We start from the raw sequence: 12968 nt of genomic DNA, 5'->3' as shown, positions 1-12968 counted from the left end.
TTGTTGACTACTACTTATTTATATTGTTGACTACTACTTATTTATTTATATTGTTGACTACTACTTATTTATTTATATTGTTGACTACTACTTATTTATTTATCATGTTGACTACTTAGTTATTTACTTATCATGTTGACTACTTATTTATTTATTTATTATGTTGACTACTTATTTATTTATTACGTATTGACTGTTTATTATTATTTATTGATTATTTATTTGTCTGTTGTTATTTGTGCACTTGGTGGTGAAGCTTTTTTTCATTATATGCATTCAATTCAAAAATTAACATAATTCTATAATCATTTGTAAATGGAGATATAACAAAAAACTGAAAAAAATGTTTTTGAGCTCCTCACAACTCTTTTCTTCTCGCAGCATGTTCGATGTCGGAGGTCAGCGGGACGAGAGGAGAAAATGGATCCAGTGCTTTAACGGTGAGTTGCACAGCTAGCGCCCAGCCGGCCGGCTTTCCCATTCCCCGACTCACGTCACGGTTGTCCCCCTCCACAGACGTCACGGCCATCATCTTCGTGGTGGCGAGCAGCAGCTACAACATGGTAATAAGGGAAGACAACAACACCAATCGGCTACGGGAAGCCCTTGACCTCTTCCGCAGTATTTGGAATAACAGGCGAGTGCGAGTTACTATCCCCTCGCCGTCCTTTTTGCCGTTCCCTTGCTCACGCCGTCGGCTGACTTTGAAACAGGTGGTTACGCACCATCTCCGTCATCCTTTTCCTCAACAAGCAAGACATGCTCGCCGAGAAAGTGTTAGCGGGAAAATCCAAAATCGAAGACTACTTCCCCGAATACGCCCGCTACACCATACCAAATGAAGGTGGCGTCGAGTCGATCGCGACCGTGGCGGCCAGCGTTTCTTCCGCACGTTGACTAACAGTCTGTTTTCGCTCCAGCAACTCCCGAACCCGGCGAGGACCCGAGAGTGACGAGAGCAAAGTTCTTCATCCGAGACGAGTTTCTTGTAAGTAGACATGTTTAGATTTAGTAACTTGGTAGTGAAAAATGTGTATTTATTTGACCTGGAAAATGAGTTATGAATGAAACAATCTCGGATCGGTGCACAAAATTGGCCCATGAGAGATGCATTTCCTCTTAAAGATGGTCGTCGGCTATTATGAAATGTACATATTTGTCTCATTAACCCGTTAATGACCTGTCGTGCACATTTAGCTATGGAGGCTAGTGTATTTTCACTCCAGTTGAGTTCAACAGCACCGTAAAACATAACAAGGAAAAGGATTATAATATGCTAACGCTCCTGCTAGCTTAATGCGAATTTACAATAGAATATTTCAAGCGCTAACTCAAATTAGCATCAATTTGCCTTATTTATCTCTCAAAAGCATAATTAAGACACACAAACATCACCACATTTCTTAAATATAACAAAACATGCACTTTGTACCCGGCCAAAAACAAGTTATATAGACTAGCAACTGGCAAAAAAGACATCATAAAAGCGTTCTTCTTTCACTTCTCTGCGAAGTGCTGCCCTCCTGTGGTCATGTTGCGCACACACGCAACAATGTTCCTTTTTTCAAACTCAGTCTTAAGTTTCTCTCAATTACTGAAATGTTGAGGTAATCTGCCACCCCTTCCCTCCTCAAACATCAAACTCCGTGACCCTAAATTTGACCCTTTCGAGTGACCATCACGTCTGTTTCCCCATCCCCAGCGGATCAGCACGGCGAGCGGCGACGGTCGCCACTACTGCTACCCGCACTTCACCTGCGCCGTGGACACGGAGAACATCCGGCGGGTTTTCAACGACTGCCGGGACATCATCCAGAGAATGCACCTGCGGCAGTACGAACTCTTGTGATGAGACCTCCCGCCTCCTCCCGAGGACCATCAAGTACTACTGAAGTGTGTCAAATTCTTCTCCTCCTCTTTTTCTTTGGCTTTTTTGGGGGGGGGGTTCCTCTGCGACGAGAAGATTCAATTGATTCCTTTGATCTTTTTTTCCCCCCTTTTTATTTTTGTCATTCCACTAGGCTTCTGGCTACCTCCAATTTCTTTGCCCCCACCCCTCTCTTTTTCGGATACATGAAGACCCCCACAGGACCGTGCGAATGAAGCGATAAATGCACTTTGCATCAGGTTACTTACCCCCCCCCCCCCCCCTCCTAGATGATTTGAATTATCCCCCCCCCCACACACAAGAGGAACACACAATGTAGCATCAATGCGATATTTATTAACCCGTCAATTTTTTTAAGGGGGGGTACAAACAAAGAAACACACAAAAAGAAAACGCTTTGTGGACCGAGAGAAAAAGAGAGACGGGATGCACGTTGACGAAAAATTGGGAAGGATTTTGTTCCCCCGAAGGAGCCGCCGCTGCCGCCGTCGCCGCCGCTGCTACGTGCACTTTAGCCCCGCCCCCTCCGCAGACTCGGATCCCGACCCAGCACACGCACACACCTAAACACGCATACCATCCTTTTAACTGCGGGGAGGGGAGTTGAAAATGTATTCCTTTTTTTTTTTTTTCTTTTCTCTTCCCCCCCCTCATTTTTTTTCTTGTACACTGTGCAAGGTGGAATTCCCCTGTACAGACTGTAAAGTGTAATATTATTTTGTACAAGTTCAATTGAAAAGAAAAAAAAAACAAATCTACTTGTAGATCTTTGTGCCTTGATTATGGCTGTACCTGTAAAAAAAAAAAAAAAAAAACGACAACAAAAAACAAAAAAACGAGCTCAGATGTAAGTAATGTTTTTCGACCGCGCTGTACAGCTTGATGTCAAAAACACCCCCCCCCCCCTTTCCCCCTTTCATCGGGGTTTTATTTTTTTGTTGGCAGCAAAATGGGGAGACTGCACGAAGGGTGTGGTTCGAGGGAACTTTCTCTGTAGAGTTTAGTTTTTTCTGGTTTGTAAAAAAAAATCAAAATAAACTGCTGTTTATTGAAAAATGAAACAAAAACAAAACTAGGGAAAGGATCCTGAAAATATACATTATGCAAATTAACCACTTACCTGCAGTAAGGACCACATGTTGCAGCACCATTGCCTTTTTATTTGATTTGATTTTTTTTGGGAGGGATTTTTATGTTGCCCTCTTGTTTAATTGTATTATGATGACTATAATTAATTTCACAGCTTTAAAAAAAATACACATTGGGAATCCATTGAAAGTGTCCAAATTACAACCTGGTGTTGTTTTCATAGGAACCAACATTTTTTCCTTTTATTTTTTAAGTGAGTGCAAGATCTTGTGTACATAGACCCACACACGCGTTGTGTGTGCGCGTGCGTGTATGAATGTGCGGGAAAAAGAATTTTATAAATGTATGTACATGTAAATTTATAGGTCTATATAAATATATATGTACAATTATACATGTTTAATTATGTGTGTGCCTAGGTGTACATACCTATGTATGTATACGCTAAATATGTATACATACACACATAGGAAAGCATGTCTAGAATGGAGATGAATAAATGAGCGTGTGCAATATTGGTCATGTTTGGGGGTGGGGGAGGGCCGCTTGGGGTGGGGGTCCTATGGGAGCCATATGCGATACAGGCACAGGCACTATGAATGTGTGAGCAGCACCCAACAAGACGAGCTCTTCTCCTTGTACAAAAAAACCCAAAAAAGAAGTCAACATCAGCCTTTTGTTCTCCTACACTACACACACACACACACACATACACACAAACGTCTTCTCCCTACACACACACATACACACACAGTCGTCTTGGACTGCTGGGGGAGGACGATGAAATGACATTTTTATTTTTCTTTAAAATAAAGAGGCACATTAGAGGAGGTTCTTTTTATTTTGCTTTATTTATAAGAGTATAATCTGTGTGTCCTAAATGGAATAGACGCTTGGATGTTATCAAGATTTGTTCCATGAAACAGGTTCTATTTAACACACATTTTTTTATAGAGTAACTTAAAAAGTTTGAAAATTGTTGACCCCAAAAATATGAGGCGCAACTGCCTTATGTTTATGAAACCAAACATGAGTAAAAATGTGTCTTGGATGGTTATAAAATCAAAATGATCTGCCCCTTTCCTCAGAAATATTCATTTTTCCCCTCAGTAGCTGCCATTGCTATTAGCAATTCAGTAGTTAAAAATAAAGTATGTTGTATTGTCACTTAAAACACTAAAACCTTGAAGATTTTTTAATCATGTTTGGCTCCAAATTATAGTTGATGCTAACAAATTGCACATATGAAATTCCTTCAAACTGTGGAATTAGTTTGCTTAGACAAGTGCATAGATTAAGCCCCATGAATATGGCATAACATTATTTCTTCAAAAGAAGCTGTTTAATGAATTCGTGTCATTTAAGTTCATAAAATGTGATAGTGTGCATCGTGTAATCAAGCATTTTTACCATGAAACTCCAGTCAGGTGTTGAAAGATGATTTACTACTGCACAATTGATTGCAAATGTGTGAGAACCTTCACAAATATCTGGCACAGAAAGTTAAAAAAAATCAGATCAGAAACAATAACAATGTGCAACCATAGTTTTTCCTGTTTACAGTGAATTACATCAAAGCATGTCCGACACTTAAAATATACAATTAACAGTGGTGATCATCTTAAAAATGTTTCTTGAAACCCAGAAACGAGGCAAAGTGCTGAAAAGTCAGTTTCGGGTCATTGGATACTCCCAGTTAATTCTAATTTAATGACTTGATAATTACTGTCAAATTCGTTGGAATATTCAAACCATTACCCACGTCACCGATATAACACGTTTAAAATCCTAAAAAAATATTTTCAAATGAACTTTTTTGCTTTGTAAACGGTTCAGATAAACCCAAACAAGACCATTCATTCTTTCTTTGGGAACGTCCAGGACGACACCGCTTCCGGCATCAGAGCGCGAGGGGTGATGGGTAATGTAGTTTTCAAATAGACTTGTGTTTCCCTACTAGGCTGAGGCACTGCATTAGGCCCTTCATCCACAAGCAGTGCGCCACGACGAGCAGCATCGAGCAGGCGCCGACCAAGCTGTACACGCCGATGACGGTGCTCTCCTCCGGTAAGAAACATTTGGACAGCGCGTAGCTCCCCGGTGAAACGGACACCTTTTGGGGAGAGTAAGGGGCGACAGGTGTGAGGGGGAGGGGGGGGGGGGGCGGGTGGGGGGAGAGAAGTAACGGTCCATTTAAAGAGCCACTTGATGTGATGGCACACATGCTAACGGGTTAGCATCGTTTATCGAACGACGAAAAGATGGGAAAACACGTGGGGAAAAAGCTCTTGTTCGCAGTACTTTCGTCTTGAAAGTGTTATTTGATGCTAAACTCACTGAATATGTTCAATATTGTCAGTTTTTGTTGTTATCTAGAGTAAATGTTGCCACCCCAAAAAATGACGTAAAACTAGCGCAGAAATGTATCCTGGTACACATAATTCACATTATAAGAGTAAGGAAAGTTATTTTTTTAAATGCATATTTTAAAGGATTTATGATTTAGGGTATTCAGAGTAGAGCCAGAGTTTTAAAAAAGTTAATTGAAGAATGGCAATTAAATCACTTTTTTAGTCACAATTTTGATCATTTAAAGTAAATAAACATTTTAATATGTAGAATAATCATAACATTACAACTATTGTATTTCCAATTTTTGAAGGTTCATACGTTAATGAGCTTTTTATCAATGTTGAACTCCTACAAGAATTTTGTGAAAGAAGCAATGCAACCTAGGGTACTTGGACGTTTGGTTGCCCGGACGTTTGGTCGCCCGGATGTTTGGTCGCCCGGACGTTTGGTCGCCCGGATGTTTGGTCGCCCGGACGTTTGGTCGCCGGACGTTTGACAACATGACAGAGAGTTTACTGTTGAAACCAGCTCTCAAAATTATATTCATGAGAGAGAGTTTAATATCTAAATATCTACTGTTGAAACCAGCTCTCAAAATTATATTCACCCGGGCGACCAAACGTCCGGGCGACCAAACGTCCGGTCACGCAACCTAGTAGTCAACAATTTTAGGAAGAGGAGGTGGACACCCACCAGGATGAAGCTGGGATTGTTCCTGTTCCTCCAGCTAAATGACGGCACGCTGACCTCCGGGTACTTGTTGTCATGGATGACCTCACATCCGCTGTGGGTGTGGCCACTCAGAATCAGGCGGGGCTTAAACCACTGCAGCAGCTGGGGATGCCCGACAAACTTAAAAAACTCTCCTCATCATCTTTTCAATGACAATTTGAGAGCGGTCCTCACCTTCTGGGAGGCTTCCTTGGACAACACGTCGTACTTCTCCCTGAACAAAAGTTTTCGCTCTTCTGGCGGCGCGGCGTCCGCACCCGTGCAGCCCGCGTCGCTAACTCTGTACAGCGGGTAGTGCTGCACAGACAATTTGAAAGTTCAAAAATATCAATTTGACTTTCAGAAAATGAAGAAAAGTGATACCTGGAGCATAATGGGTGCCGTAGGAGGGTAAACGTGCGCATCCTCGCAGCCGTCTGGCGAATTCTGCAAAGAAGATTGCGCTGGTTATGGTTGGGTTCTGCTGCACTTCCTTGTGCCCCACTTGCCTGAAGAGAACAGTCGAGGTCCCCGGAAATTCTGGCCAGCTCCTTCTCCACGGATTGGCAGATGGGGCAACCGTCGCCATGCAGCGCCACGCTGTTCACCAACAGGAAACTAGAAAAAGCCGCACGTCAACTGAGTGCTCCGTACAATGTTTTTCTCGTGGGAAACGACGGGCGCCTCACTTGACGCCGTTCTTGGTCATCATTCTGGTGGAGGAGGCGTTGAAGACCTTCTCGAAGCGCTGCAGCTTGAACCAGTCCATCCTGCAGGGGGCGCAGATGCACGGATTTCAATGTTTTCATTTGAGTAAGTGCAAAAAAAATAGGTCTATTTGGCACACTTTGTTCTAATTCAGGATAGGATTTTCACGAATTTGCACAACCAAGTGTGCCCTTACTCATAATGGAAGCCGATGTCGTGATTCCCAACCAGGACCACCAGCTCCGTGTCCCCTGAGTGCCGAAACATCCTCTTGAAGCGCCGCACGTCGTCTTCCCAATTCTGCTCGGGAAACAACATTTATTTGGTAAAATGTCATTTCTTGATTTTTGGAGAAACTTTTTAAAACACAGCACTCTATTATTTGTGTAAGATAATCAAGAAATAACACCTATGCAAAGGTGGAACCTGTTTATTTTGTCACCCTGTATAATGTATTATTAATTATAGTAAATTTTTCAAATGATTGATCTTTATTTTTATGGTACACGGTCGATTGGTCGCCGGTCTTTTGGTCGTCAATCTTTTGGTCGCCCGGAAGGTTATTGATAATTACCATTTAAATCGTTGCTCAAATTCCCTAAATACAAACTGCGAATTACTATTTAGTCATACTTAATGCCCTAGTAATTATTAGGCTAAAGAAAAGCTCCAAATTTCCCGGACTGACGTAGCTTCTTAAAGGGACAACGCATGTACATACAAACTCTTATTATACACTCACACGTCGGCTCAGTGAAACTGCTCATGGCCATTGTTGGCTTTTATTTATGCGTAGACCGTGTTGTTTGACCTTGTTTTGTCGCCGGTCTTTTGGTCGTCGGTCTTTTGGTCGCCCGTTGTCGCGGTCCGGGCGACCAAAAGACCGGCGACCAATCGACCGCACACGATTTTTATAGTCATACCGTATAATGGACGAATAACATTGTGAATGAATTAAAAGTTAATAAAACAAATACCATTCAAACTTCCAATAAGACACTAAAGTTATCCTATTTTTCAACTTGCGCAACTCAAGACCTGCCATTGACCAATTGACATCCAATTCACTTAAACTGGGAGGCCCGACGGCGCTAGACCTCCAATAATCCCATTTTGACCGCCATCTTGGGCCCAAAAAAATCTGAGTCCCTCACCTTCTGCGAGCTCCACTTTCCCTCGTCGAAGATGTCTCCCAGGATGAAGACCACCTCGGGTTGGAGGAACCACAGCGCGGTCTGGAAGGCGCGCTCCATCTGCCATTCCCTGCGCATGCGCAAAGCACCCCCGCTCGATGGGGATCCCGTCCAGTCGATCGGCGCCGTCTTACCTCCTCAGTTTGTCGAACCAGTGTCCGCCGACGGCCCCCAGCAGGTGCGTGTCGGACAGCACCATGGCTCGGAGGGGTGGTGAGTCCGGAGGCCCACCCTCCACGCCTCCTCCTCCACCGCCGCCGCGCGGGCGCTCCACGCGCGGCCAGCCGCACTTGAGGACGGCGGGGAAGTAGATGAGATACTCGCAGAAGAAGAAGGCGCCGCCGAGGAGAAGCGAGAGCAAAAGCAGCAGGCTGGCCAGCGGCCATCTGCCGCCGAATCTGGACATGGCCGCCTCCCCCTCCTCCTCACGAAATGATGGAGCGGCCCATCAGGCATCTTCTCATCCTCCTCCTCCTCTTCCTCCTCCGCTTTTCATTGTTTTCCTCTCCTCTCGAAGAAAACCCCGCTCGGTGGCACTCACGATGGCGTCAGACGAAGGTGTCGTGTGAAAAAGGGGGGGAGAAAAACAAAGATGGAACGCTGAGAGAGCAAGAGAGAGAGAGAGGGAGAGAGCGGAGCTCCGAACGTCAAGCTGCGGTTGCACTTGCAACCCATTTCCGGTTTCTAGGTCATTGTGCAATGCTTTATTTGCATTCCACTCAGCGATATGTGATGTCAAAGCCAATGAAGGCAAAGTAGGCTACAAAGAGTTGGTCAAAGTCCGTCGTCTCTTTTGTTGCCACGTCATCGCGCACACGATGGCAACAGATGGACCAATGGGATTAATGGGATTAAAAATTGCGCACGGACTGGTTCTGCTGGCACGTGCTTCTGCGCAAACTACCAGCTCGACCGGTCTTTCGGATATTTTTTTGTCTTTTATCGTCTTTACGATAAAATTGTAACGCTTATCCACCGCCGCTGCGTAGGCGACCAAGACCTTTGGACTGGGAGGGATGGCAGCGATCATTCTATTGCCGTTAAAGGGTTGGAAAATCAATTTTTGGGGCTCGAGAGAGAGGTTAAAAAGCAAAAATGTGGGCGGAGGCCCCGCGGCTTCCAGATGTTCCAGTACTCGCAACACAACATTTTTGCGTGTGTGGGAAAGAGACAAAAGCAGCCTTTCACGTGTCCAACTTCTGCACAAAAGCAGCTCTGTTGTTTTTTTCTTCATTGTCTTCACATTCGAATTGAAAGTTGAAATTCTCACATTCTAAAAAAATTCCTCAACATTATTCAAAAAGAGGAAGGATGGTGTAGAATCATGTGACATCCTCATGATTGCCTCACCTTATTATATACATTCCAAAATAGAAGCAATCCAAGTGTAAGTGTAAATTTAGGTAGTGTTAAAATTCACCGGTGCTTGAATGTCATTATAATAAATGAAATCATTAGATTTTCAATTTGATCTCATTTTTTTTAATTTACTGATTTCAATTATACTTTTTGTTTTGCACTGCTGTCCCCTGTGGAATAATAGACTAAATACAAGTAAAAATAAAAAAATACATGTTCCAAAGAATGCATTCAAACTCAAATGTTAAAAAACAACTCATGCATGAAAGAGTTAAATGATTTTAAAAATGGCAACAAATCGCAAAACCAAAAAATACCTAGATAAATACAATATTAAAGAAATATAAATTGAAATTATGAAATACCACAATGATGAGAGTATTATTTTTATTAATCAATGTATTTCCCCCACCATAGCAAATCATCATCAAAATTCAATTCTGCTTGAGCGTACCAGAAAATAGACTAAGATTACAAAATTCATTGGGGGAAGCACACAAGTTATTTGCTTTACACCACATAATAAAAATACTAACTGTCTAAATAGTAACAATAGGATCTCCATACGCACATCGCCTCTCAATCCCCAAATTGAACCAGTTGCCTTTGCCGCCTTTAAAGGCGCTGGTGACGATTCGGGCCCAGCCACGTTCCCCCTGAAAAACAACAGAGGAATTCAAACTTCAACCAGATTGAACGTCAATCGCCGTCAAAGCCCCCCATTGAGTAACTCTGGTGTCTGACTGGCCATTTTTGTGTGCAGGAAACCCACCCAAAACTCTCCCCAGGAGTTCCTAACGATCCAGAATTCCACGCCGTCATCCGCGACGCCCCAGCCGGCCACGGACACGATGTGATTGGGCAGCGAAAGTGGGTGGAACTCGTGAAAGAGGCCCCCCGAGTACCCCTCCAGGCCTTCGGTGGCCATCAGAGAACAACTGGACACAAAAGAGAGAAGATGTTTTCAGCGCTTTGTCTCCCTCTTCTGGCTTCTAGTGGTAAGTCACCTGATGGGCCCGTTGATGTAAATCTCCGCTTTCATGTGGTCTCTCCCGGACACTCTGCCGTAATCGCCCACTTTCCATGCCGTGTAGTTCCTCACCACGTTGCACGAGTCCGCGGAAGCGCACGAGCCGCACTGGTTGAACTTTTCGCACCCTGAAATGAGAAATTTTATTTTTTAACAAGACAGAATAACATGTTAAATAAGGCCTGTGCAATGCGAGTATTTCAGCAGTGTGTATTTGAATCTTATTTTCAGTTTTTTAGTTACATTTGCACTCCAAAAATGTGTCACTTTACAAGAATTTTTCAAGGGTGAAAGAATAATGCAGCCAACCCATGAACGGTATTTTATCTTTGGATTTTAAAGATAAATACGTAAAATTTGCCTAGTAACAAATAACCAGAAATGAATCAGACCATCATGGCCATGCTTTTATGGTTTTATAATTTTATTTTTACATGACAAAGATCACTTTAGAGCTATTTGTTAATATTAAGATTCTGAATTCTGCCTAGCAACAAGTAAACAGAAAAGAATACAATAATCAGGGCCAGGCTTTTTTTTTTTAAACACGACAAAATTTGACATCATTTTGAGTTTAGAGGTATTTCATATTATTGAGATTATGAATTTCGGCCCCCTAATGGGTGAGTGAGGCATAGCGTACTCTGGTTCTTGGCTTGGTAGTTGTTACAGGTCTCATCCGGTATCCCCGTCTGATGCGCGTAGGCGTAGACCCCCAGGTCATCGCCCCCGTAACACGATCCCGCTCGCCCGCAGTCGATGACGTTCTGGACCGACAGGTACGCTAAGGGCCACGTACCCCCGCGCTTAATATTGATGCGGTCTAGAGCGAAAAAGACAAAAAAGTGAGCGCCTTGTCACGTCTCCGCCTTGTCGTCACCACGGTTACCGGCCAAAGCACTGGTGGCTCCCATGGCCCAGCAGGAACCGCAGTACTGCGGGATGTGCTGGTTCCTGGTGACGCTCACGTAATTCTGCCCATCTACGTTCCTCCAGTCCCAAGACCGCGGGAACTCCGATGTTTTTGTGTACTCGTGAGGCCGAGGGCGTGTCCTGAAATGTAAAATGGACAATAAATGTATTGTACAGTTAGTTTTACTCTTTAAAATGATTTCTTTTTGTCCCCCCACCCCAAGTAATTTGTATTATGTTTGTTTTTTGACTTCCTCTTGACGTATTTTTAAAAATAATTTTACATGGTGATACAGTCCAGCAACACTTGAAAAGGAGATAGTGGTTCCTGAACATATGAACCATGGATTGTTTTTATTTATTTGTAGAAATTGATAATGATAATAATCAGTTAAAAACATTAAAAATAAATATCGTTACCAATACTAATTTCGCTTGAGGTAATAATATTCAATGTGGTCCAACAGGTCTTTGTTAAACACGAAAGAAAAAAAGATAAACAAAGCAGCAAAACAACGAAATTAATTAAATAATCCATGAACTCACCGAACAAATTGTGGCCAACTGTCATTGATGGCTTTGAAACACGGTTCATTTACAAGTTGAGCAGCAGCGCATTTAATGACTAAAAACAACATAAAACAACAACAATAACAACAACGTAAGAGCGGAAGTGCAGCTATGGAGAGTGCCATCTTGAAATTTGGCTGACGTCACTCGCAGGTACACCAGCGCGCTCTAGCGGACAATCCAAGCACAACAACAACATGTAGAAGAAAAAAAGCAGTGTATGTGAACTGCACCTTTTAAATGCTAGGGAAGCTTCTGCTATTCACTGTCAATTAGTAAATTTGCAGCCTCAGCGGTAAACTTTAGTTTGACAAACTTGGTTTCCGATTTAAATTACATTATACCTAATGTACAGCATACAAGATAGAGGTGTGTGTGTGTTCTGAACTGGAAATGTTTAAGGATGTAATTCAATTAGATGTGCATTTGGAAGCCCCCACTCATCATCTGCAGTGATTCATATCTGTACTTAGTTTCATTTGACTTCATCCCTACGATCATATGTGGGCCACAGTTTTCTACCAAATATTACATGACCCAAATGTGACGTTGACCTATGCGGATGCCAAGTTATAATCTAGTTTTGTTTTGTTTTGTTTTTAACTCAAAATAGGGCCAGGCCCTATAATGATCAATAAGCATAAACAGTATGTGGCTAAATACATACTTTTAACATCTTGAAAGTGTTTTCTTTCATTTATTTTGCTCCACATTTCAAAGATTTCATTTTTTAAAACCTTTTCAATTAAAAACAACAACAGAAAAACACTTTTGCAAGGGTGCATTAGGCGCAGGTGTGTGATGTTTCCTTCCCGACGTCCAACGCTAAATGACAACAATAAATAAAGAAGTGGTCATTGAAACCCATTAGCTCCCCACCATCAAGTAACTACTCACGTTGGCCCCATTTTTTTTCCCGTTGGCTTCCGGTGTTAAGTGGAAACAAAACATCATTACCGAGAAAAAGAAACATTTTGACCCTACTCTCTTTGGGAAATAAATTGGAGTTTGCTCTTAATTCGAGGCTAACTAGTTTTGTGCAATGTCTCTGCGTGAAAATAGCATGGGTTGGCTTTTACGTGTCTGAATGCGTTTATTTGCTGACTGTGAAACTGGCATAGGTCTATCTTCATAGTCATACATGTTGAAATTATAG

General features: G+C 42.6%; 3 protein-coding genes across 5 annotated transcripts in view; 1 reads left to right on the top strand and 2 right to left on the bottom strand.

The window, feature by feature from the left end:
* The window catches only part of LOC144086003 (guanine nucleotide-binding protein G(olf) subunit alpha), a 34603-nt gene extending 30796 nt beyond the window's left edge, over positions 1 to 3807 (top strand). For 2 of the 3 annotated variants that reach the window (XM_077615735.1, XM_077615737.1), the window contains exons 8-12: positions 382 to 440; positions 517 to 637; positions 714 to 844; positions 921 to 988; positions 1703 to 3807. In XM_077615735.1, coding sequence (XP_077471861.1) covers positions 382 to 440; positions 517 to 637; positions 714 to 844; positions 921 to 988; positions 1703 to 1849 — 526 coding nt within the window. In that variant the 3' untranslated portion in view covers positions 1850 to 3807. The remainder of the gene's footprint in view (positions 1 to 381; positions 441 to 516; positions 638 to 713; positions 845 to 920; positions 989 to 1702) is intronic. The other variant, XM_077615736.1, reaches the window with a different exon arrangement.
* Positions 3808 to 3809: 2 nt separating this feature from the next.
* mppe1 (metallophosphoesterase 1) lies at positions 3810 to 8727 on the bottom strand. The gene is made up of 9 exons (XM_077615738.1): positions 8076 to 8727; positions 7903 to 8011; positions 6945 to 7048; positions 6730 to 6810; positions 6550 to 6658; positions 6425 to 6487; positions 6236 to 6358; positions 6023 to 6163; positions 3810 to 5090 (listed from the first exon to the last, which is right to left on the bottom strand). The coding sequence occupies exons 1-9, from the start codon at positions 8345 to 8347 to the stop codon at positions 4911 to 4913; spliced, it is 1182 nt and encodes a 393-aa protein (XP_077471864.1). The 5' UTR covers positions 8348 to 8727; the 3' UTR covers positions 3810 to 4910.
* Positions 8728 to 9673: 946 nt separating this feature from the next.
* Positions 9674 to 11975, bottom strand: LOC144086007 (cathepsin Z). The gene is made up of 6 exons (XM_077615739.1): positions 11789 to 11975; positions 11220 to 11383; positions 10974 to 11153; positions 10308 to 10458; positions 10073 to 10238; positions 9674 to 9956 (listed from the first exon to the last, which is right to left on the bottom strand). The coding sequence occupies exons 1-6, from the start codon at positions 11935 to 11937 to the stop codon at positions 9840 to 9842; spliced, it is 927 nt and encodes a 308-aa protein (XP_077471865.1). The 5' UTR covers positions 11938 to 11975; the 3' UTR covers positions 9674 to 9839.
* Positions 11976 to 12968: the final 993 nt, after the last annotated feature.

The sequence above is a fragment of the Stigmatopora argus genome, chromosome 12, assembly GCF_051989625.1.
Source record: "Stigmatopora argus isolate UIUO_Sarg chromosome 12, RoL_Sarg_1.0, whole genome shotgun sequence".
NCBI lineage: Eukaryota > Metazoa > Chordata > Actinopteri > Syngnathiformes > Syngnathidae > Stigmatopora > Stigmatopora argus.
This window is presented reverse-complemented; position numbering and strand designations above follow the sequence as displayed.

Excerpts from the sequence above, each read along its gene's own strand:
- LOC144086007 (XM_077615739.1), bottom strand. The coding sequence starts at position 11,937 with ATGGCACTCTCCATAGCTGCACTTCCGCTCTTACGTTGTTGTTATTGT. Across the intron at positions 11,384-11,788 it reads AGTTGGCCACAATTTGTTCG|GACACGCCCTCGGCCTCACG; the intron begins GTGAGTTCATGG and ends TTTACATTTCAG. Across the intron at positions 10,239-10,307 it reads TACATCAACGGGCCCATCAG|TTGTTCTCTGATGGCCACCG; the intron begins GTGACTTACCAC and ends TTTTGTGTCCAG.
- mppe1 (XM_077615738.1), bottom strand. The coding sequence starts at position 8,347 with ATGTCCAGATTCGGCGGCAGATGGCCGCTGGCCAGCCTGCTGCTTTTG. Across the intron at positions 6,488-6,549 it reads ACCTCGACTGTTCTCTTCAG|AATTCGCCAGACGGCTGCGA; the intron begins GCAAGTGGGGCA and ends TCTTCTTTGCAG. Across the intron at positions 5,091-6,022 it reads ACAATCCCAGCTTCATCCTG|GTGTCCGTTTCACCGGGGAG; the intron begins GTGGGTGTCCAC and ends TCTCCCCAAAAG.